At 41.5% G+C, this 23399-nt stretch overlaps 1 protein-coding gene across 1 annotated transcript in view; it reads left to right on the forward strand.

Moving 5' to 3' along the window:
• Positions 1-23399, forward strand: part of ARFGEF3 (ARFGEF family member 3) — a 182910-nt gene that overhangs the window by 73918 nt on the left and 85593 nt on the right. Inside the window, exons 6-10 of the mRNA XM_034670783.1 lie at positions 1306-1428; positions 4813-4855; positions 7100-7178; positions 15201-15305; positions 16257-16590. Coding sequence (XP_034526674.1) covers positions 1306-1428; positions 4813-4855; positions 7100-7178; positions 15201-15305; positions 16257-16590 — 684 coding nt within the window. The remainder of the gene's footprint in view (positions 1-1305; positions 1429-4812; positions 4856-7099; positions 7179-15200; positions 15306-16256; positions 16591-23399) is intronic.

The raw sequence follows: 23399 nt of genomic DNA on the forward strand, positions 1-23399 counted from the left end.
CATCCTTCAAATTAAGTTTGTCATTGAGGTGAGAACATTTTATTTTTATTGTAGATAATTTCAGAGTTCTTCCTGGAAAAATAATTTCGGTACATTAAATCTCTTTCTTTTTGTGGGTCTAAATATACTTAGTAAACAGGAAAGGATGACCCATCTTGTAGACAGAAAGCAGGTAAATTTAAAGTACACCTTTATTGTTATGCCCACCCCTATAGCTCCAGAAGAATCAGAGGCAATAAAATCTGAAGAGTCGGGACATTAAGCATCATCATCAACATCATCAAATAAGGGTTTGTTTGTTTGTTTGTTTGTTTTCCCAAATTGGGATTTCTCCATACTTGTAGCCATCAGGGAGTCTTCTCAGGTCCAAGTAGACATTCAGATTTGCAAGACCTAAATAGGCCACAACTGGCATTATTATCTGTTTAGTAGATACACAACAGGGAAAGAAGCAGGGCCCTGGCAGGCATTTCTCTCTCACAGGAAGGAGTCCTTGCAGCAGTCCAGAGGCTAGTCTGTGGCTCTCAAATATCAGCCTCGGAGCAAGAAGATGAGAGCCGGCTCGGTGGGTGCAGTCCCCCTGGCTTAGGAGCCCCCACGTTTCCACTATGAAGGAACCAGAATTTCCGTACCAACTCCATGAGCAGAGCTGGCCGACGTCCCTCAGAGGATGTGAGCAATGACAAGATTCACCCAGGGAACCCAGCCTGTACCCTCCCACCAGGTTTTTAAAGTCCATCCACAGTTTTCCCAATTCAGATGCAGCTTAGTCATTGAGAGATTTTCACCCTAAGCCATGCTTATTAACCCAGCTGATGCTCCGCTTTATCAGGTTTCCAGAAGAACAGAAATTAACTCCAGAGAGTCAATCCAAGATCAAACTTGTTTATAGTTCAGGAGAAAGGGATTCACTAACCCTTTCTCCATACTCGGTAACTCAGGAGTGAGTAAATTCTGTTCCTGTTGGCCACGGAAGGAGCTTTTCCTGATTAATTTCCAGCCACCTGAGTTTGCTCTGGGTAGAATTATTTGGCATATCTAAAAATCACTAATTTGCATTCTCCAGTGATACTCAGAATAGTAAATTCTGAGAGGTGATAACCTTTAGGAAAATGTTACTTGCCTATAGGCTTAAAAACAAATTTTCAGGGATTTTAAATATTTATGGTACTCCTTGATAATTAGTCCTAAATCAGGCTGACTTTCTGTTTAAGAGAGATCTAATATCCTCTCTGGTTAATTCCAAACTTGGTAATGAACTGATAACTACGGAGAGTGTATGTTGCTATCTTATCTCTTTACCAGGTGTGCATTGAGACATACATATGTAGCTGTCACCAGCGTAGTATAAACACTGCTGTGCGGGCAACTCTCAGTCAAATGCTGAGTGACTTGACTTTACAGTTACGACAAAGGCAGGAGAACACGGTGAGCAGGCTTGCCGGTGCCTCTGTGTAACTGCATGCTGTGTGTCCCACATCCTAGATGCCCCCTCCCCCACCTGCTGCCAGGCTGTTTCGTACTGGAACAGTAGGAGGGGCTTGCTTGGTTTATTTATATAGATTAAGCTCCTCACATGTTTGCCTGTTGAGAGTTGTTTTTCCTTATGGTTCCTATCACTTTTTAGTTATTATTTTATAATTCACTTTTTTAAATCATTTTTTTAAAACTCAGATTGAAAACTTTTGTTAAAAATGTTATGTTAATATACTAACAAATACCAGAAGTTCAAAATTAGGAAAAATTAATAGCAGTTAATATTACATGCTTTGAGGTTTGGTGTCTGTTTCTCTTTGTTAAGTAAAAGGTTGTGCTAAGAGGTCTTCCGTCACCTGTCACCCGCTGGGGCCATCAGGGTAATGCTCAATTTGCCTTCTCTCTCACCAAAGCCTGTTGGAGCTTATTGATCTAAACTTGAACAGATTGTCTAAAATTAAGCGTTCCCGGGAAAAATGTAAATGTAATTGGCTCCTCGTATATTTTATCTTTGGGGAATGTTAATGAAGAGATGATTCTTCTTTAAAATAGGTATGTGGTGTTTTTTTTTTTATCTGCTTCTGAATAATTCAGATTAAAATTCTTTAAAAATCTGCGAGACGTATTCTGAAATGAACACTTTATTATTCTCTAGAATAGGAAATCTCCATGGCAGTCTGAAATATCTCAAATTAACTTTACAGAAATGAAGATCTCATGTTTAACTTAAATCTTTTCTAATTCGTACCTTCAGGTATTTTCTTAGAGTTGAGTGGAACCTTAGGGTTTTCCTAGTCAAATTCTTTTGTCCCTCATTTTACAGATGAGGAAGATGAAGCCCAGAGAGGTGAAATTGAAATTTAAAATGAAAGAGCTTATCAGTGAAAGAGCCAGAACTAAGCCCCTGGGCTCCTGCTACTGCAGCAGCCAGGGCTGAAAAAGCAACACTAATCTGAAAACGCAAATACTGATTTTTTTCCTAATGTTTGCTATGTCCACAGCCCAAGTTTCTATTAAAAAATCGTTTTATCTTGAGATGGTATTACCTTAGGTTACCCTTTGTTAACAACAACTTCATTTAAACTAGGATTTTGAATAGGATAGCATGAGAATAGTAGTTTAAGAGAAATACAAACTATAAATAGAAAACATGCTAAGGGGAAAAAAACAATATGTTAAAAACACATTTTAATAGAAATAAACCTAAGATGTTGAAAATCTTATATTAATGATACTCTCACAGTTCGTCCTTGCTAAATGGCAACATGATGAAATAATGTAATACTAATGGTGTCTTAATGTTTTAAGATGAAACATTTAAATGAAACTTTGTAGTTTCAAAGTGACTTCAGTTGTATCCCTTCACTTAATCTTACTTTTAAAATTTTGAGTAGGAGAGTATTAGGTTTCAAGTAAAATGACTCAGCCTTTTAGCTCACGTGGCTCTTCTGTAACAAGGGTAACAGGTAGACTAGAGAGGTCTGGATAAAACCAGGGCATGTGACTCTTGATCATGGGGTTATGAGTTTGAGCCCCACGTTGGATGTACAGATTGCTGAAAAATAAAATCTTTAAAAAAACAACAATTTAGAGGTTTATCTGCCTCTGCTTATGGTAGTATGTGTCTAATCAGCCTCTGGTCCTGCCCATCACTGACCACCTGGACTTACCCAACCTGAGGCAAGATCCCAAATTAGGTGGAAAATTAGTGTTTCCTGTCATTTCCTTTCTGTTACTCATGCAATCCCCAGAGATGTTTCCATGTCCCAGAAGAACAATTCTCAGGATGTTAATATTTGAAGCATATGGGATGTCTACTAGAGGGAGACATAAGTTTTGTCAGCTAAGAATGGTGATTTTTTAAAAAGCTAGTAAAGGGCAGTGGTCTATAGGAATGGTGAGGTTCATTCAAAGGAGACTGTGTGTTCTCCCACGGCACACCTAGCATTACCTGGGGAAGATGTGTAGCGTGTAGCATGACCCATCACAGGAAAGAATCATGGGCCACCTCACAATTAGGAAGACTTAAATACAATGGGAAGAAAATAAATCTAGAATGCCAAAATCCTTAGCATGAAATGTACAGTTGATCCTTGAACAACACGGGTTTGAACTGCACAGGTCCACTAATATACATTTTCTTCATAAATATAGTAGTGTATTTTTCTTTTGATCTTCTTAACACCACTTTCTTTTTTCTCTCTTACTTTCCTATAAGAATATAGAATATATTACATATAGCATACAAAGTATGTGTTAATTGACTTATGTTATTGGTAAGGTTTGTAGTCAACACTAGGCTCTTAGTAGTCCTGTTTTAGGGGAGTCAAAAGTGACACACAGATTTTTGACTATACGGGATGATTGGTTCCCCCAACCTCCACGTTGTTCATGGGTCAACTGTATTTTCAACCTAATGTCCATCCCTACTCCCAGGACAGATTACGCAATTTGATTTTGTACCATCAGGATCTCGGAGTTCTTATCAAGCTCTATTGTTGAGTTGTTTAGATGATGAAAGCCATCGTTAAATTATAAGTTACTAATTTCAAAAAGCAAAAATGCCACGTGTAAACACTTAGGGAGTAGGTGGTAGTGTTTCTCCTGTCCTTTAAAAATGATCCAGATGTTTTTCCTCCAGAAAATGTTGTTCTACACTCTGTATTCAGCCGCTGCTGAGCCATAGACGTTGACGTAGCCTCTCACAATGAACGCGATAGAAGCAGCTGAGCTTGCAAATTAATGGACAAGGAATAGTAAAAATATGTGCCTGTAACGAGTTTAAAAAACAAAACTGTCCTGGGATGATTTATATGTCTGGCAGTTGATTAGCCTGAAAATGCCCTCTTCTCTCCCAGGGCTCAGAGGTGGGGAGACTGAAGATCCTTTCCACAGACCTGTATTTTAAAGTTCAGGAACCTGATCCTTCTTATTACTGAGTCTGTATTCAGTAGGTGCCAATCAAAGTGTAGGCTGTAACCTTGGAACAAACTACCTGCGCAAAGGTGACTCACCTGTCTACGCAGGGATAGCGCCACGCCCTAGCTCAGCATCCTGGAATCACACAGTGTGGAAGGGCTTAAACCTTTATGGAGGTTGTGGAGTCTGGAATGAGTTATTTTAGGAACTGACGAGCTCAGTTCCAGACATCAGAGTCTTCTCCTAAATACCATGAGTAATGAAATGCTATCAAGACCTGGAGGGTGCACTTAGGAAAGTTAGTTGAGCCCAGAGCACTCAGAATGACATTTGTTCCCTAGAATTTTCCATTGTCTAAGAGTCAGGAATTTTTGTGCCTGAATCTCCTAATTGTCCTGTGTATGTCTCCCTTACTAGATAATTGAAAACCCGGATGTCCCACAGGAATTCAGGAATCAAGGTATTGGATTTGATTTTGGCTAGTTGGTTTAAAAAGCGAGTCTAAGAATGCCTACTATGTGCTTGCCTTGGGAATGTAGAGGTGAGTGGGGGCACTCAGGGAGCTCTCAGGAGGTTCAGCTTAGCTTTGCCTTACCGGCTTGTACTTCAACCCTGTTCCTTAACCTTCCTTCCAGCCCTGCACTCTGCCAGCTGCGCCTATTTCTGTTCCAACTCTGTGAAGGAGGGTAACTCTTCATATACCTTTCTCTCGGAGGCTGGATTTTTTTGTGGGTTTGGGTTTTTTGTTTTGTTGGGGTTTTTTGTTTGTTTTTTTGTCATTGTTTTGTTTTGTTCTCCATGAAGTCAGGTTTATTAATTGTTAAAATGAGAACTGGATAGAAGGTTGTGGAAACCTGATTGGCATAGAGCTATTGTACCAGAAGTAAGTTTGTGAAATGCCTTATTTTTTAATATGAAAAAAATGAACCTCACAGGGAATCTGACAGTAGAATAAACAGCTTGGTGTAAGTGGCAGATGAAATCAAGGTAAGAAATTGCATTCTGACCCAGAGGAAAAGGAAAAACAGAGGTCTACCTATAATTGACAAGCGGTTTGTTTTTTGGGTCTTCTGTTTTGTTTTTTAGTTTGGTAGTCTTGTTTTCTGAAAGAGATATGAAAATTTCAAACCATCTAATTAAAAAAATGAAAATATGTTTTATTTCAGATTTTATTCAATAATTTAAAAAATACTGGAAAATCTGCTTTTCTTTGATATTTTTGCATGTTAATAGTAAGAAAAGGTGGCGGTGAGGAGGCAGGTGGTTATAGAGAGGATGAAAAAGGGAATGAAAGGGGGAAAGAAAGGCAGCCAAACAGCCACTATTAGGAGGAACAGAGTGAAGGAAAGAAATGAGAAAGGTGGTATGTCATCTCTGAAGGCATTGCTGGAGCGTGTTGTTTTAATTGCCCCTTGCTCCCTTCTTGGGTTGCAGACTGGAACGTTCTTCAGCATCTTGCCCCCTGTGGACGCTCCCAGTGACACACTTCACCTGCCTTTGCCTCTCCTGGGCAATTGTGGTTCCATAAAACCTTCACTTCGGTTTTATAAACCAAAGATGAGGTCCAAGTCCTCTTGACCAAAGGTTTATCTTTAAAGATATATATTAGTAAAAAATGGATGGACTCACTGACATTTATCTAAAACTGAGTTTAAGGACTACTTATGGTTTTTACTTATTTTATTGGTGTCTTATTGTACCTTATCATTTCTCAGGTTTGTTTCTGCATGGAAGATCATAAATTCTCAAGGATTAGCCATTTCTCTTTCCCGCCCTCCTCTGACTTTACTGTCATTGTCTGTCTTCCACTCTTGCAATTTTTTTCTCCATCTTCCTTGACCTCATGGCCATTTTTTAAAATCTCTACATTCATCAAATAGTTGTATAGATCTTTAAAGGTGTCTATTATAAGAAAAACAAATGCTTCCACTTGTTACTTCACTGGGCCCAGCAATTCTGTGAGAATGGGATTATTTTTCCACCATTCCACCAAAGGGTGAACTGAAGCTTACCCAAGCTCACGCGGTCAGCAAGTTGTGGACCAGTACCTGTCCAGATTCTAAATTTCACTCTTTCTCCAATGCTTTCAGTGCTTCTGTGGGAGTTTTGTTGCTAGTTTCTGGACATGAACATGTTTAGAGGGAAAATTCTTTCTTCTGGCATTGGTTGTTGCTCTGTTAGCAACTGTGTGACCCGAGGATGCTGGGAAAGTAGGCAAAGTAGGCCAAGTTATTTTGCCCTTTTTCCCTAGTTCCTTAGTTTGAAAAGCCCATCTTTCTTCCACGCTGCCACATTTTATCTCTGTGATACAACTCAAATCTTCTCAAAAGATTCAGAAATTCCAAAGGTCAGAATAAGAGATACATTTGTAGTCTACCAACATAAATGTTGAGAAAATCGTTGTCAATTGTGTTGTTTCTTAAATTAGTGAAATCTCTTTAAGTGTGAATGAGTTTTATTTATAATAGTAAACAATATATCATTTTCTGAACTGTATTTCTGAAGTGTTCTTTCAGTATTCATGACTGTAGAAATGAATAATTATATTTTCTAGGATCATTTTAGTGGCCTAAGGAAGGCTCAGCATCTGAAAACCTTCTTTTCGGTCCTGAAAACATTAAGAGCAGAGGATGGGAAGGACTGTTGAGGAAGCTTCTAGTGCCCTCTGCCAATGTCTAATGCTTGTAACCTCTTCTGTTTGAAGGGTCGACAGTTGAGTCCCTCTGTGATGACCTTGTCTCTGTGCTCACTGTTCTGTGTGAGAAGCTGCAAGCTGCCATCAAGTAAGTGCCTTCAACATTGGTGTTCATGTTCACCAGTGGTCTCTTTCTGAGAAAACTTTTGTCTACAGCATCACTTACAATTGCAGATTATAGGGACAATGGTTACCCCCATTGGTATTCACCTGTTATTCCTGAGAAATCTATTCAGTGACTTTGGGCAAGACCACATTACCAAATACAATGCCTGAAGGATATAATTTTCGCATGAGAAATGGGAAAACAATAGCTTACAAAGAAGACTTAATCCCTCTAGCATGGAGCTGAGTGACAAGATTGTTGGCCAAGAGGTAGTTGACAAAGCTATTTGAAGTAACCTGGGCATGTCCCAGCTATGTGACTCTAAATGAGTCTTCTCACTGACCTGTGTTAATGGCAAGGACGGACTCTGTAGTCTTTCTGTATTTCTTCTAACATTTCCCGAGCCTGTGAGTTCACATGCGTATTTTTGAAAAGAACACATTGCTCTTTTATATACTCATTTTTTGCACACCAGTTTAATCTTTGATATTAGCGCATATAGATGATACCCACTGCTCCAACTCTCCATGCAGTAAGTTAACTTATTACTTTATGCATCTATAGTAAAGCCAAATCATAAAAGGTCTAGACTTTCCAAGATGAGATGAAAAGTCCTACCAGCTACATATATAGTTAATTGCAAAATCTACAACACAATAAGATTCTGAAATACCCTTTGAGTTATGAAAGACACTATCATTTGCTGGTAACTAGAATATTTGATAATTCAGAAAACTTATAGTATTGCCTATATAGTAATAAGTTGGGAGACATAGTCTAGTTGAAACATTAGTGAGGTCTCTCACTTTGCTGGAAAAGTTGCAGAAACTTCTTAGTTTTGTTTTTGTTTTTAATAAACTTAGGATTTTTGAAAGCTAAGCTTAGAATGACTCTTCAGAGTTTTTGGCCCATGGTTTCTATATCAGTGTATCCATCATTCCTCTAGGTCACCTGCCCATTTTGACCAAATTAAGCTCCCTTCATCTTAGGCACTTAAACAATGAAGAGATCTATTTAATCCATAGGTAGTATAAGTGAAAAGGAAAAACGCTTCTTCCACAGCCCCACCCTCAAGTTTCTTTCACCCCTGGACCCGAGGCAGAACATTTTTTTTCCTCAGAAGGCATATGTCTAAAAGCAGATAGCGTGTGTAGTTGGCTTCTCCTGTTCTTTGCTCAGGTCCCCATCTCCTCTGACCATGGAGAGTTAGGGCAGCAGGCCTGGGACTCAGATTGTGATCCTAACCTCAGGACTCTAACACCAACTGCAGTGACCCCATCTATGGAGTCTCTCTGTGACCTGATTACCTTGGGACAGTTCCAGGTTATGCCTGTTCTGTATGATTGTAATCACCCTCCTTTACTCCTACCAGTGTCCTGGCTGGGATAAGTTATATATTCACTCTACCCATCCATGACCAGGGTTTAGATTTCTTCTAGTGCCCGTTCCTCCCCACCCCTGCCTAGTTCTACTCCCTCATAGCAGAGCCAGCTGTTATATCAGAGCTGGGGGACGTTTCTCATTGGCTTGTTTTCTCCTAAGATATAATCATATATGGTGTTTAATCACTATTGGCTCAGCTACCTTATCTTTGTTGCATTAGCTGGGTAAAATCCCTGTTTGGCCCCTTACTACCTCTTGACTTTGGGCAGAGCTCTCAACCCTGTAAATTGTATCCTATAAAATAATTAATATTTATTATTATTTGTATGTAATATAATATTAGTGATATAAAATATATTAGGGTTTTTGTAAGAATCCAGTGAGAAAATTTACTTAAAAGATAGTTGATTCCCAATACCCAAAGATTACCCGAGGCTAAGAGAATTTGGTTTATCAACTTGTAATAGTGAGGGAGCCTGTACACTATGGGGAAGCCAGGATATCCATGCAAAGGATGTTAGGAGGGATTGTTACAGATTTGAGCCAGAGTTAGGTGATTTGGAGTGGAAGGAACTGAGGATCTGTTCAAGGATTGGGTGCTGTCAGAAAGTAGGGGCATTCCCTGGATGGGACATCTTCATTTTTATTTAGCTGATGGGAGGAACAGATAAGGGGCTGTCATTGTAGGAGAAACAGGAGTCATTCACAGATGAGGATGATATTTGGTCATTTTTGTGGTTGCACAGGATTCCTTTTTTATTTTTTTATTTTTTTTTAAGATTTTATTTATTTATTTGACAGAGACAGCCAGCGAGAGAGGGAACACAAGCAGGGGGAGTGGGAGGAAGAAGCGGGCTCCTAGCGGAGGAGCCTGATGTGGGGCTCGATCCCAGAATGCTGGGATCACGCCCTGAGCCAAAGGCAGACGCTTAATGACTGCGCTACCCAGGCGCCCCAGGATTCCTTTTTTAAATCTCTGTTCAGGCCAGTTTGTAGATTGGCTTTCGTCTTGTTCTGTCCCCGTTGTGGAGAGTCCTCATCTGATATTAACATTCTGTGAAGTCGTTTGTGTTCGCCAGGGGAGCACCCCGGCTAGCTGGTAGCAACTAGGCAGTTGCCAGCTGTCAAAGATGCTTCTTCTCCATCCCCCACCCTCCCAGATCTTAGCATTATCAGGGAATAAAACAAAGACCATCAAAACTTTGAAAAATATAAAGGCTATATTCATTACCTTGCAGGCAAGGGGGGAAAAAAGCTACACATTTTTTTTTTTCCTGAGTAGTGTGCTAAGAGAAGACTAAGGTTTTAAGTACTAGAAAAACTCAAGATAGTTATGCCATTAATAATTGAAAACTAGCCCCCAAGATAAGTCAGACCAAATCTGTCGATCTATGAATGATAGATTTAAAACATACCGTTGTTCATTGGTCAGGAAAGTCTTCAGCTAGGTGCAGTAAGGGCTTCAAGTTCATGGCTCTTTAAAACTTGGACGTCTCTAACATCAGCTGTAGGGACTGCCATCTGTAGAGTGACCATATGACCTAGTGTACCTGGGACAGTCCGAGGTTATGCCTGTTGTAATTATTGTAGACTTCCAGTACTGGTATCTTATAGGAAGTTTTGGGATAAATGGAATTTTTTTAACTGCATAGTGCCTAACATATAATAAATATTTGCTATATATTCTAAAATCGCTTGCTTACTTTTAGAATTGTCTGTGCTACTTCTGGTTTATGATGCAGTTTGGGACATTGGACTTCTTACATCAGACATTTGTAGATTATTAGGAAGATACATAGCACAAACATACATTGCAAATGCCTCTGTATGCATACTACAAACTAAAGGGCATAGATTTCTATCAGTCACTTAAAAAAAATGAAAACATTTCTGAGCCATATGACTTGGAAATAGGTTTTAAACAGGAAAAGTAATTCATATGACACATGTTTTTCTAGGCTTTCTCATTGGACGTTAGTTCAGAGATGGCTTTAGGCATGTTGTTATAGAGCTTAATGGCTTTTATAGAATTCCCATGGTCTTGCTTGGTTTTTCAATGCAATTCCCCAGTCATCATTCTGCCTCTGGAGACTGCTCACTGTGTTTGAGTATGGTCTTTCCCATCATGATCCCATTTCCCTAGATGAGGGTTCTGTTGCTAAGGAAGCTGGGGTGCAGCATGCATAATCACTAGCTTGAACAGGACACCTGTAAGGCCACCTGGTCAGATGGTACCATACTCTTGACTGCTTTCAGTCTGGTGGTTCTCTTTATTCTTCTTGTTCAGCTTTCGCACCTTTTACAATTTCTTCTGAATTTCCTACCCAAACTCCTTTTATTTCTATTAGCTAAACTTGACACCTCTCCCACCTTCTAAATATCTTCTTCCTCTGAAATCACACTACAGTGCTTCTCCGCAATAGCCATTTCCAAAAATCAGGGCCCACATACCTCATAGGGCTTTCTCTCTGTAAGGGTATGTAGTCATGACATACTCAGTCTCCCGGGAGGATTCACAAAATTCATCCAGGTACACAGAACATCTCACATGCCTTAGAGATGTGTTATTAATAGAACGCTATATTAGGCATGCTGAGTTACATGATGCTTTTTAAATTCAGGAGCTTTCGGAAGGATAATTGGGCTTAGAAAGATATTTATTCATTCTCTGCCCATTGGGCTCCTGTCAGCCTCTCCCCACTTCCCTCTCCTCCCAGTGCCGAATGTCAAAGAGGAGCGTATGCCAAAGCATTCTCAGAAGCAATGAGGCAAGGCCAGGTGTTCCTATCACAGGTTTGATTTCATTCCACTTCTTACACAATTACTTAAAAGTCCCTCTCTCCTTTTGCTGCCTAAATTCAAATTATCTCAAAGGGAGGTAAGGTCCAAATGATTCATCATCAAACAAAATTCTAAGAATGCCAGAGATCCGGAACATGCTGCCAGATTACCCTTGCAGGCACCTTGTCAGGATGGGGGCTCCTCAGCTTTCATGGCCCACTGGTCTACTTACGAGAGTCGTTCTTCATGGATCTTGAGCCTGGGAAGAAATTCAGAAGATGAGCAGAGAATGAGACCAGCAGCGACTCAACCTGCCAGCCATGAAATGCTCAAACAGAAAACCGGGCCAAGAGACTCACCACCTTCCATGTCAGCAGATTCTTCCTCATGTGTTTTGAAAGAGTTGGCTGGTTTCTTGGCTTCTCGCCCCCCTGTGCTTTTCACATATTTGTCTGTCTTCAGTCAGACAAATAAGAGCCACACACACGTGCTGCACATGCATATGTGTATCTCGTGAGGGGCCCGTGTGGAAGCTGCTTGCATTTCAGACAGCTCTTTTAGTGACATGACTCATGCGAGGCCATGAGCACCGGTTTTTCCAGACTGCTGCGGCCCACAGAAAAGCTGCTGCGTGTGGTCTCCAAGGAGACTCCCAGGCCAGTTACCTTGGCAATGCACCCTCTCTGTCATCGGGTCTGATGACTTGGGGCTCAGTATTGCTGCGGCGTACTCTGCAGGTATCCAAAGGGAACTTGACTGCTCGTAGCTTTTCTGTGGGTTTCTTTCCAGTTTCAGAAACTGAGAATTTTTATCATCTATAGTTGTTTTAGTTTTGTGGTGCGAGACTGACAGTTTGAAAGACAGACATTTTTGAATTAGGGCATTTAATCATTATTTTTCTTTTTTCCTTTTTAAGATTTTATTTATTTGAGAGAGAGAGGGAGAGAGAGAGCATGAGCAGGGGGAGGGACAGAGGGAGAGGGAGAAGCAGACTCCCTGCCGAGCAGAGAGCTCGAGGTAGGGCTCCATCCTAGGACCCCAAGATCATGACCTGAGCCTAAGGCAGATGTTTAACCGACTGAGCCACCCAGGTGCCCCAATAACTATTTTTCTTAATAGTGAGTCCAGTGGTTGGTCGGAAAGATTAGCCTGAGACTATAGTGGAGATGGTCCTTTTCAGAACTTTTTAAAAACGTGGCTTATTGGAGTTGTGACCCTTCTGTTTTGCCTTCTCCGATCTGTTCATTTCTACAGCATCCAGAATGATTGTTCTAAAATATAAATTTGGTTCTGTCACTCTCCTACCTGCAGAATAAGGTCCAGACAAGTCCTCCCAAACCCTTCCTGATCCGGCCCTTGCCACCTCCCCGGTCCCACCTCTTGCCAATGGTATCCTTACACTCTGTTCCAACCACAGACCACCACCACCCCCTCCCTAACACTGCCCTGCAAGACTCCTACTTGAACTTTAGGTCTCCATGAAGATGGCTTTTCCTTAGAAATCCTTTCTGGATCTAAGGATTAGATGCCACTCCCAATATGCTCTCATAGAACCTTGTGTTAAATTTCTCATTTGTAGCAGTTCCTATACAATGCTTTATCTACTTGCTTCCTTGTTTCTCTAGTCCCAGAAGAATATGCTGTTTCTGATCAGGAATGATGCCTCGCTCAAAAGTGTAGGGAAGTCTGTGGGCGTAGGAGTATAGAAATGTAAAGTCCTTACCTGGCCCCAAAATGGCTAAGTATGTCTTTCCTTTCTTATTCTTCCTCCAACCACCACCTTCCTCTTGGCACATAGTAATAATTTTTGTGGAAATTCAGCCTTTACCCACCTCTTCTTCCCCCCCCTCCTCAGCAGGTGTGGTATAGTACATCCAAATATAAGCAGAATTCCCTTTTTTTCCCTTGAGAGATTGTATTTATTTACTTGACAGACAGAGTGCACACAAGCAGGGGAGTGGCAGGCAGAGGGAGAGGGAGAAGCAGGCTCCCCGCTGAGCAGAGAGCCCAATGCAGGGCTCAGTCCCAGGACCCTGAGATCATGACCTGAGCAGAAGGCAGATACTTAACCGACTGAGCCACCCAGGCACCCCGTGGAATTCCCCTTTTCAGAATAATGGCATTATTTGAATCATTGTACAGTTCTCTTTGGACAAGGGAGAGCATCATAGAGTATGAGTCAGCAGACTTCTTCTGTGAAGGGCCACATACTGCTTCTGTTCTGTGTTCATTTCTGTTATTGTTTTACAACCCTTTAAAAACAAAATCATTTTCAGTTCATGGGGCCATGGGCAGGATTTTGTCCTTGGGCTGTACATTGCCAACCAATTTTAGAGCTTGAGGTCAATTTTACAGAGACCTATTGCCGTGGAATCTAACATAACCCTTAAACAGGGGACCCGCAGCCACCCCATCTTGCGATCCTTCATCTTGCGTCTGTGCAAACTTTCTCAGTTTGGCAGTGGATGCGTGTAATCTCCTGGGCTTTGGGACAGTCCTGTGTTAACTTTTCTCTTCTTCCTTCCTGTCTCCTTAAGTTTCTAGTCTGCCTGTCACTGGTCTTGCCTCTCCTGTCCACCCCCTTCTCCTGGGAGTTATTTGAACTGTTAAGGGCATTAAACTTCCTTTTGGTATTTATTTAAGTGAGGAGAAAAGAGACACAACCAAAAATGATTTTTCAAGACAAGTTCCTCCTTTTTTGGAACATATAGGACTCCTGAATAAATTCTCTTAGAAGTATTTATTATGTATTCGTCGTACATGTGTGCTCGAATATTAAATTCTCCCTTATTCCTGTCAGTCACTTACCACCTACCTGAAGTTTGATACTTTCTGGTGGGTTCGGCAGAAAACTTAGCCTGGGCAGAAGAACATGCATCCCATGAAGTTGTCTGTATTTTTAATCTGGCTCTATGGATTAATCTCATAATAATAATCCGAGAAAAATAATTTGTCCATTGAAAAACCATGTTGTCTTCAAAAAAGAAATTCAAATGCAAGCTAGTAAAGTGTTGACCATTTAAAAGATGTGATTAGTCGTCTTTTGAAAAGTTTAGACAGTTGAACACATTAAGAGTTTGAATGTTTCTGGAATAAACTGTGGAATTTAATTGATAATAATATATCAGTATTGGTTCTTGGATGGTAGCAAATGTGTCTACTAATGTAAGCTGTTAATAGCAGGACAAACCCTGTGCTGGGCGGGGTAGAACACAGTAACTTTCTTCCATGCTCAGTTTTTCTATACATCTGAAACTGTTCTAAAAAACAAAGTTTGTTCATTTAAAAAAAACCTCCCCCGAACTGTATCAGTTTGCTAGGGCTGCGGTAACAAAGTCCCATAGACTGGGGGGCTTCCGTAACAGACACGTATCTCCTCCCAGTTCCGGAGGCTGGAAGTCCGAGATCAGGATGTCAGCGTTGGTTCCTTCCCAGGCCTTCAGGGGAGGATCCGTTCCACACCGCTCTCCTTGGTTTGCAGACGGCCGTCTTCTCCTTTTGTCTTTTCTGTTGTCCACTGTCTGTGCGTGTCTCTGTTTCCAGTGTTCCCCATTTTATGTGGACATCCGTCAGCTTGGGCTAGGACCCACCCAGATGACATCACTTTAACGTAATTACCTGTGTAAGAGACCCGATCTCCCATCAGGGCACATGCTGACGTTCCAGGGGTTCGATCTTCCACAGAGAAATTTTCGGGCATGCAATTCAACCCGTCATGCTAACCGCTTCCCCCCATGAACACTTCTCTCATGCCGAACATTTTTCCAAGTGTGTCCCACACGTCACCTCCTTAATTCTGCCTTCACTTTACATGCATCGTGTGTTGGTTTTGTTCCCCAGTGACCAGCAGCAGCTGCAGCTCCTGTACTTGGAATGTGTCCTGTCCGTGCTCAGCAGCTCGTCCTCCTCCATGCACCTGCACCGAGGCTTCACAGACCTGATCTGGTGAGCACCCAGCCGCACGCTCCCCCCCACGCCGACCCCACGGTTCTCCCCTTCCAGCTCTGCGCCCAGGTCCCTTCCCGTGGCATCCATGGCCGACCGGTCACCTCAAGTGTGTGCGAATGCTTTAGAGAGAAAGTAGGGAACTGGCTTTGCTCACATGCACTGGATCAAAATACAGAGAGAAGCTTATGATGATCTTCACAAAATAGGCCTCCGAGGGCCTCTTGTGCCTGGTTGGCACCATAGGCTCATGAGACTCAGGAGCTAGGAGCTTATTTTCTAGGCTATTCGTTTATCCTAAAAGTATACGAAGGCACCAGGAAGTTGCACGGGGCGGGGGGCAGAGCTATTGAATGTTATTCTTAGCCCTTCACTGGTACATTCTCCATCTCAACTGATGGAAGACTAGTCACTTAATTATAGCCAGAGAATCCCCCGGGTGACAGGGCCCCCAGGCAGCCAGCTAGTTTCTCTGGGTTCCTGGGCTTTTCCACACGGAGGAAGTCGAATGATATGTGACACTATATGTGTCAGAATTTTAAATTAACTTCTCCAATTAGAAGTAGAAATAATTTTGGTGTTTAAAGTAAAATGAAACTTTCTAACTAAAGCCATTAAGCGTTTTGAGTCAGTTTCTTTACATAAGACGGTTTCTTAATATTCTCTTGATATTTTTATTTTTTTAATTTATTTTTTTAGTTATTTTTATTTAGTATTTTTATTTAGTTAATTCTGCCTTGAGCTATGAGGAAAACGACTCTGTTCATATACCTAGAAGTGATGGAGAGACATGGAAAACGAGGGCAGGATGTCGCCAAAAAGAGAAGCAGTAAAGAACCCAACTCTTATTAGTCATTTTTGTGGCATCTGGTATTTACCCTCAGGACTGTATTTGCCCTTTATCCTTCTGCCTTGTTAGCAAAACCTATTTTTCCTCCTGTGTCTTCCTAGGAAAAGTCTTTGCCCTGCTCTCATCGTGATCCTGGGGAATCCAATCCACGACAAAAGCATCACCTCTGCTCACAGCAGCAGTGCTGGCTCCGGCGTCGAGTCAGACTCTGCGTCTCCAGGAGTTTCTGACCACGGCCGGGGGTCGGGCTGCTCGTCCACCGCGCCAGCCCTGAGTGGGCCCGTGGCTCGGACCATTTATTACATCGCGGCCGAGCTGGTCCGGCTGGTAGGGTCAGTGGACTCCATGAAGCCCGTGCTCCAGTCCCTCTATCACCGTGTGCTGCTTTATCCCCCACCCCAGCACCGGGTGGAAGCCATCAAAATAATGAAAGAGGTAGGGAGGCATGAAGAATGCCACCGTGCTTGCCAGGAGGCGGGGGGGAAGTGTCTGAACATGGTGTCTTGCTTACAGGCAGCACTCAGAAAATGTTTGCCGATCACCTGCTAACACTCACTTGGTACCACATGGTGTCCAGTAATCAGCAGTATCTTTAGAGCTGGGGTGTGCATGCATGTGTTGAGAGCCTGGGTGAGGACAGATTGATTGGTGCTCACTGATGCAAAGTCATTGATAATTTAAGCTGCAGGCATTTGACTGAGCCTCAGGCTGATTTCATTCTGCTCCCTTGGATACTATTTATGCAGATAGATATATGTGTTTATTCACCCTTTGCCAAAATTGGATTTCAAAGTGAATTTGTAGTCAGGTTGTACGTTATCCAGCCCCCCCCCCAAAAATCATTACTAATCTCTGACTAGTAAAAGGAATCCCTTTGCCCCATTCCTTCTTAGGCCTCATATCGCAAACACCATGACCCCTGCGAGAAGGTAAAGTTGTCCAGCTCATGCGAGCCACCCCAGTGTGCTCGTTCATGGCTTTGAGGAGGTACTTCAGATAAGAATTTCTCTGCTTTCTTTCAAATAACCAGAAAGAAAAGTGATCAACATTTTTGTATTTCTGAACTTGTTCATTGCCTTTGTTTTTGGTACCTATGAACAAACAACAACAAACCCAGAGTAACAAAATTCCTTCATTGATGATTCATTTATTTTAAGTAGTATTCGCTGCTCATCAGTTTCTTAAAAGCTTAATTTGAGATGCCACTTGGTGTCATTTTAATAAGAGTTGACTGTAATGAACAATGGAAAGTTCTGACTCAACATTTCTAGAAATGAAGGAATGATCCAGATTCAATTGCTGGTTAAGAAAATCTATGAGCACACAATAATAGTCTTTTTTTCCCTTACCTTCTATATGCCTAGCACTTTTATTATCTTTAATCCTCTTATCACATATCACAAAATATCACATACATTATCTTTTTTTTTTTTAAGATTTTATTTATTTATTCGACAGAGATAGAGACAGCCAGCGAGAGAGGGAACACAAGCAGGGGGAGTGGGAGAGGAAGAAGCAGGCTCATAGCGGAAAAGCCTGATGTGGGGCTTGATCCCATAACGCCGGGATCATGCCCTGAGCTGAAGGCAGATGCTTAACCGCTGTGCCACCCAGGCGCCCCAACATACATTATCTTTAATACTTTTAATAGTTCTTTGATGTTATATATCAACTTTGACCTGTGAAGAATGTTATTTCTTTTCCCCATCACAGCCTCAGGCAATGAGAATGAAGGGTCAGCTTTAATACCTGACCACTCCTAGGTTGGTGAACCCAGTACAGCTTTGGAAGCAAGTGAGACTAGACTAGTTTGTCACCACCCAGACAGCAGTGGCCCTCCCTTGGGGACCTGGCCCTACCCTTGTTAAGTGTATACCTAGGGACTCAAGATGGGCTTTCTCTGAATAAGCACATCTTTAAGGGGAAGAAAGAAGAAGGGACTGGCTACACATGCTCAGCTCCTTCTAAATCTACCGTCAGAAGGAAGGGAGAGAAAGAGGTCCAGAATTATTCCATTGGATATTCCTGCCCATAGAGATATAATGTCAGGAAAAGGGAATTTTCCCTCCCACAAAGAAACTAAGGTTCCAGAGGGTCAAATGATTTGTCCGAGGTCCCAATGATTTGTCCGAGGTCCCAGAGAAAGAGTCCTAGTGCTAGTCTCTCTGACCCCAAACCCATCACCTTTCCCACAGCACTCTTATTACCATACTTGACTTTGCTATTGCAATGCAGATGATGCTGGGAGCCCCTTTCCATGCTGGCTCACCTACCCCTTCCTGAGACTGAGTTGAGGAGTCAGGGTTTGGATCCTCTCTCTCTCTCTCACTCCCCAGCAAGGCTGTAGTAGCTAAACCATTTAACTCTGAACTTACAATTTTTTAAAATCTCTACATAGTAGTAATATTCCAAAGGTTCAAAATGCAATAAAGTTTGTATAAATACTCTGTAAGTATAAAGGGCTAGACAAATATTTGGCTGCTTATTGCTATCCTAAGAAAAAGAAGAACTCTGTGGAGGCTGAAAATAGCTGGTCCTCACGACCTCCCGCTCGAGTAGTGCACCAGTCCTAGCTCAGCTCCTTGTCTGCTGCCTGCCTGTTTGCTTCCTTTTGTCTTTCTGAATTTAGGCTCATAAATCACCACTCTTTAACAGTTTTTTTTTTTCAGGCTCTAATGGCTCCTGTTGCCTCTCTCATCAAGTCTGAATTACTCTGCCCAGTTTCTAAATCCTTCTGTCATCATTCTCATTTCCCATCATTTCCCAGGATCGCCCTCAGTCCGTCTGGCTGACCCTGCTCTGTTCAGACTCCCCTCCGCTATCCCCACAGGCCGTTCCCCTTAGCAGAGTCGAGCAGGGATCCCAATACGCCAGACACAGCTGGCACTTCGTGTTCGTTTATTTACCAACGCTCCCAGGAAGATAATACCATGCCCAGTTTCCAGATGGGGAAACTGAGGCTCCATGAGAATTTACTTGCCCCAAGTCCTCGTCAGTAGCAGGGCTACCGTGTGAACCCAGGCGTTCTGAGGACAGTTGTCTCTGCTGTCAAAATCCTCCTCCTTTACAGTTCCGCTTCCTTAAACCACTAAATTCTCTAAATTCCACCATTTAGCAATTACTTGTACGTCCCGTCCCACCGACTATTTCACTGTATGACGAGGTACACACTTCTCGTATCCTCAAATATGCGTCGGTGTCCACTGCTCCTGCGTGCCCCCCCACTACCTGACACTGCAGTGCCTACATCAGAATGAGCGCTCGATGAGTTACGACTGAACCACAGGTGGGCCTGAAGATGGGATATCTGCAAAGCAGGTGTTTTGTACACAGCAGCCACCTGTCGTTCCCGCTCAGATCCACTCACTGCCTGAATGCGAAGTAAATACATTGCGTACGGGCTCATAGGTGTCCACATGTATTTTCAATAAGAATTTATTTACCACTGCGCAGGAAATCCGTTATGTTTTCCCCTTTTTCATAGATTTGTCTACCTTCCCCCAGATGCTCTTCCAGGGCAAGGCTGTGGTAAGACACCAGCACGTGAGTGGCTTGTCCAGGCAATGTGGCCCCATGGAGCCCAGCCGACGATGGGGGCCAGGTTACTCCTCTCACTATGACAACCAATCATTTGGGGAGGTTGGTAACCTGGAAACCAAAATGTGCCGTCCGTGCACACAAAGAAAACCACTAGTCACCCAGGATGTTTGTTTAGCCTTTTGGAGTTTGAACGCTTGGTGTGTTATTTCCCTGTTCTCTTTGTGATTTGTCACTCTGCCATAGGCACTGTGTGCCTGTTCATCAAAGACAGGACATTTTGTTTTTCAAATGGCATTCTCTTTTCTGTTTCCGCTTTCCCAAAAAACGAACAGTAATCACAAGTTCACCTTGCTTCCTTTCCTCTCTCCCGTGGTTCTGCTTCAGAAGGAGTTCCCTAATCTTTTTTTCATTTAAGATTTTATTTATTTATTTGAGAGAGGGGAGAGAGAGAGAAAGCACATGAGCAAGGGGAGGGAGAAGCAGGCTCCCCACTGAGTAGGGAGCCCATCGTGGGGCTCCATCCCAGGACCTTGGGATCATGACCTGAGCTGAAGGCAGACGCTTAACTGACTGAGCCATGCACATGCACCGGAGTTCCCTGATCTTTATCAGACTGTGACACCCCCGCCCCTGACAGCACAACAACCCTCACCCCCACTGGAAGAAGCTGAGATTCAGCATGCCTTGCCTTTCATCAAATAGTTGTTGAGGATTCTTCAGAAGCGTGATCACTCAGTGTCCTTTCCTTCCAGATTTGGAAACAACTGAGAAATAAGCCCAAGATCAATGTGGGAACTCAAATATGTCATCTAATTTATTACTGGTAAAGTTAGACTGGAGGCTGTAATGAGATCGCAAGAGAAAGTGAGATTCCCCCCAGCTATCCCTCTGAAATGCATCTACATTTCTAGCAAGAGATGGGAGAGCTGGAGGCACTTAGGCCCGGCCACTTCACTTGGATACAGGGCAGAGGTGGGAGGGAGGATAGAGGAGGGCAGAGACAGGAGACAGAGGAACAGAAGGAGAGGGAGGGAAAGGGAGAGAGAGGAATGACGGAGACTTGACTCTTTCAATGTCAAAAAAATAAAATGGGGGGAGAAAAGTGTCAGCTTCATTGCTATACCTCCAAGACAGAAGTTCCCAGTTTCTGGGGTATGAAAGAAGTGTGGAAGGAGGAAGGGAAAGAAGAGTGCTGCTTAAGATATAACTTTTCCTAGTTAATATACCTTTTCCTGTGAGTATGAATTACTTTGAAAATAATGGACATAGTGATAGGAAGTCTGTTCCGATACACTTAACCCAATCTTTTCCTGAATTAATTAGCCTCAAATTGAAATGTTCTGTAAAGATTTTTACCACATGGAAATAAAAAATAATTAGAACTGAACAGTTATGAAAATGCTGTATGTGAAAACTTGTAGAATGCAGCCAAAGCAGTACGTAGAAGGGTATTTATAGCTTAACGTGATTATATTTTTAAAAATTGGAAGCCTAAAATTAATATTCTGATTTTCTGAGTTAGGTAGCTGGGAAAAGAAGAGCAGATTAAATTCAAAGGAAGTAGAAAGGAGGAAAAATAAGGATTAAAGCAGAAAGTAATGTGGAAAAAAGCAAAATATACTAGATCAATAAAGTGAAAAGTACCAGGGCTCTGAAAAGACTAAGGAAATTGAGAAACTCTTGATAAAAACAATCAAGAAATTCCAGAATAGGTTAAAAACAAGTAAGTAGAAATAAGAATGAAAATACACATGTAACTATAGATATTACAAACATTAAAGAAATTAAAGAAGGTATTAAGGCCACTGAGGCCAATAAATTTGAAAACTTTATGTAAAATAGATAAGTCCCTAGGAAATAACGCAGCCTTTAACAAGCTAGCTCAAGAATAAATTGAGGACCTACATAGTTCTAGAATCTTCAAGAAATTGAATCAGTAGTTAATCTTTCTATTAAAAAAAAAAACCACTGGCCCCATTTAACTTTAAAAACAATGTTATACCAACATTTAAGGAATGGGTAATTCTAGTAATATATGAACTTCCCAGAGTATAGAAAGGGAATACTTCACAGCGCATGTTTCAATTTTTTAAAAATTGTTTTACCTTTTGACCCCTTTCATCCATTTTTTTTTTCTACCCCTCACCTCTGGCAACCACCAATCCATTTTCTGTAACTACGAGCTTGGTTTTTTGTCTGTTTTTTCAAGATTCCACCTATAAGAGAGATCATACAGTATTTCTTTTTCTCTGTCTGACTTATTTCACTTAGCATAATGCCCTCTAGGTTCATCTATGTTGTCACAAATGGCAAGATTTCATTCTTTTTTATAGATGAGTAATATTCCATTGTGTATATCATATGTTCTTTATCCATTTATCCATTGAGAGACACTTAGGTTGTTTCCATATTTTAGCTATTGGAATCATGCTCCAGTGAACATGGGGGTGCATTATCTTTTTGACTTAGTGTTTTCATTTTCTTCAGGTAAATATCCAGAAATGGAATTGATGGATCATATGGCAATCTATTTTCGATGGTTTGAGGAACCTCCATATTGTTTTCCATAGTGGATGCACCAATTTACATTTCCATCAATTGTGCAGGATGGTCCTTTTTTCTCCTTGCCAACACTTGTTTTTTTCTAGTCTTTTGATAGGTATTGTAACAGGTGTGAGGTGATACCTCATTGGTGGTTTTGATTTGCATTTCCTGGATGATTATTGATGTTGAACATCTTTTCATGTATCTGTTGGCCATCTCTATGTCTGCTTTGGAAAAATATCTATCTAGGTCCTCTGCCCATTTTAAAAATCAGATTATTTGGTTTTTTGCTTTTTTATTGAGTTGTATGAGTTCTTTATGTATTTTGGATATTAACCCCTTATCAGATACATGACTTGCAAATACTTTCAGTAGGTGACCTTTTCATTTTGACAGTGGTTCCTTTGCTGTGCAGAAGCTTTTTAGTTTGATGTAGTCCCAATGATTATTTTTGCTTTTGGTGTCAGATTAAAAAAAAATCCTCACCAAGACTCGTGTCAGGGAGCTTACTGCTTGTGTTTTCCTCTAGGAGTTTTATGGTCTCAGGTCTTACATTCAAGTCTTCAGTCCATCTTGAGTTAATTTTTGTGTATGGTATAAGATAGGGGTCCATTTTCATTCTTTTGCTTGGTGGCTGTCCAGTTATTCAAGCACCATTTGTTGAAGGACTGTCCTTTCCCTAGTGTATATTCTTGCCTCCTTTGTTGTAAATTATTTGACATATATGTATAGGTTTATTTCTAGGCTCTCTATTCTGTACTTTTTGATGAATGTGTCTATTTTTATGGTAGTACCATGCTGTTTTAATTACTATAGCTCTGTAATATAATTTTATTTTATTATTATTTTTTTAATGATTTTTTTATTATATTATGTTAATCACCATACAGTACATCCCCGGATTCCGATGTAAAGTTCGATGATTCATTAGTTGCGTATAACACCCAGTGCACCATGCAATACGTGCCCTCCTTACTACCCATCACCAGTCTATCCCATTCCCCCACCCCCCTTCCCTCTGAAGTCTTCAGTTTGTTTCTCATAGTCCATAGTCTCTCATGTTTCATTCCCCCTTCTGATTACCCCCCTTTTCTTTATCATTTTCTTCCCCTACCGATCATCCTAGTTCTTATGTTCCATAGATGAGAGAAATCATATGA

This window comes from Ailuropoda melanoleuca, chromosome 10 (genome assembly GCF_002007445.2).
Source record: "Ailuropoda melanoleuca isolate Jingjing chromosome 10, ASM200744v2, whole genome shotgun sequence".
NCBI lineage: Eukaryota > Metazoa > Chordata > Mammalia > Carnivora > Ursidae > Ailuropoda > Ailuropoda melanoleuca.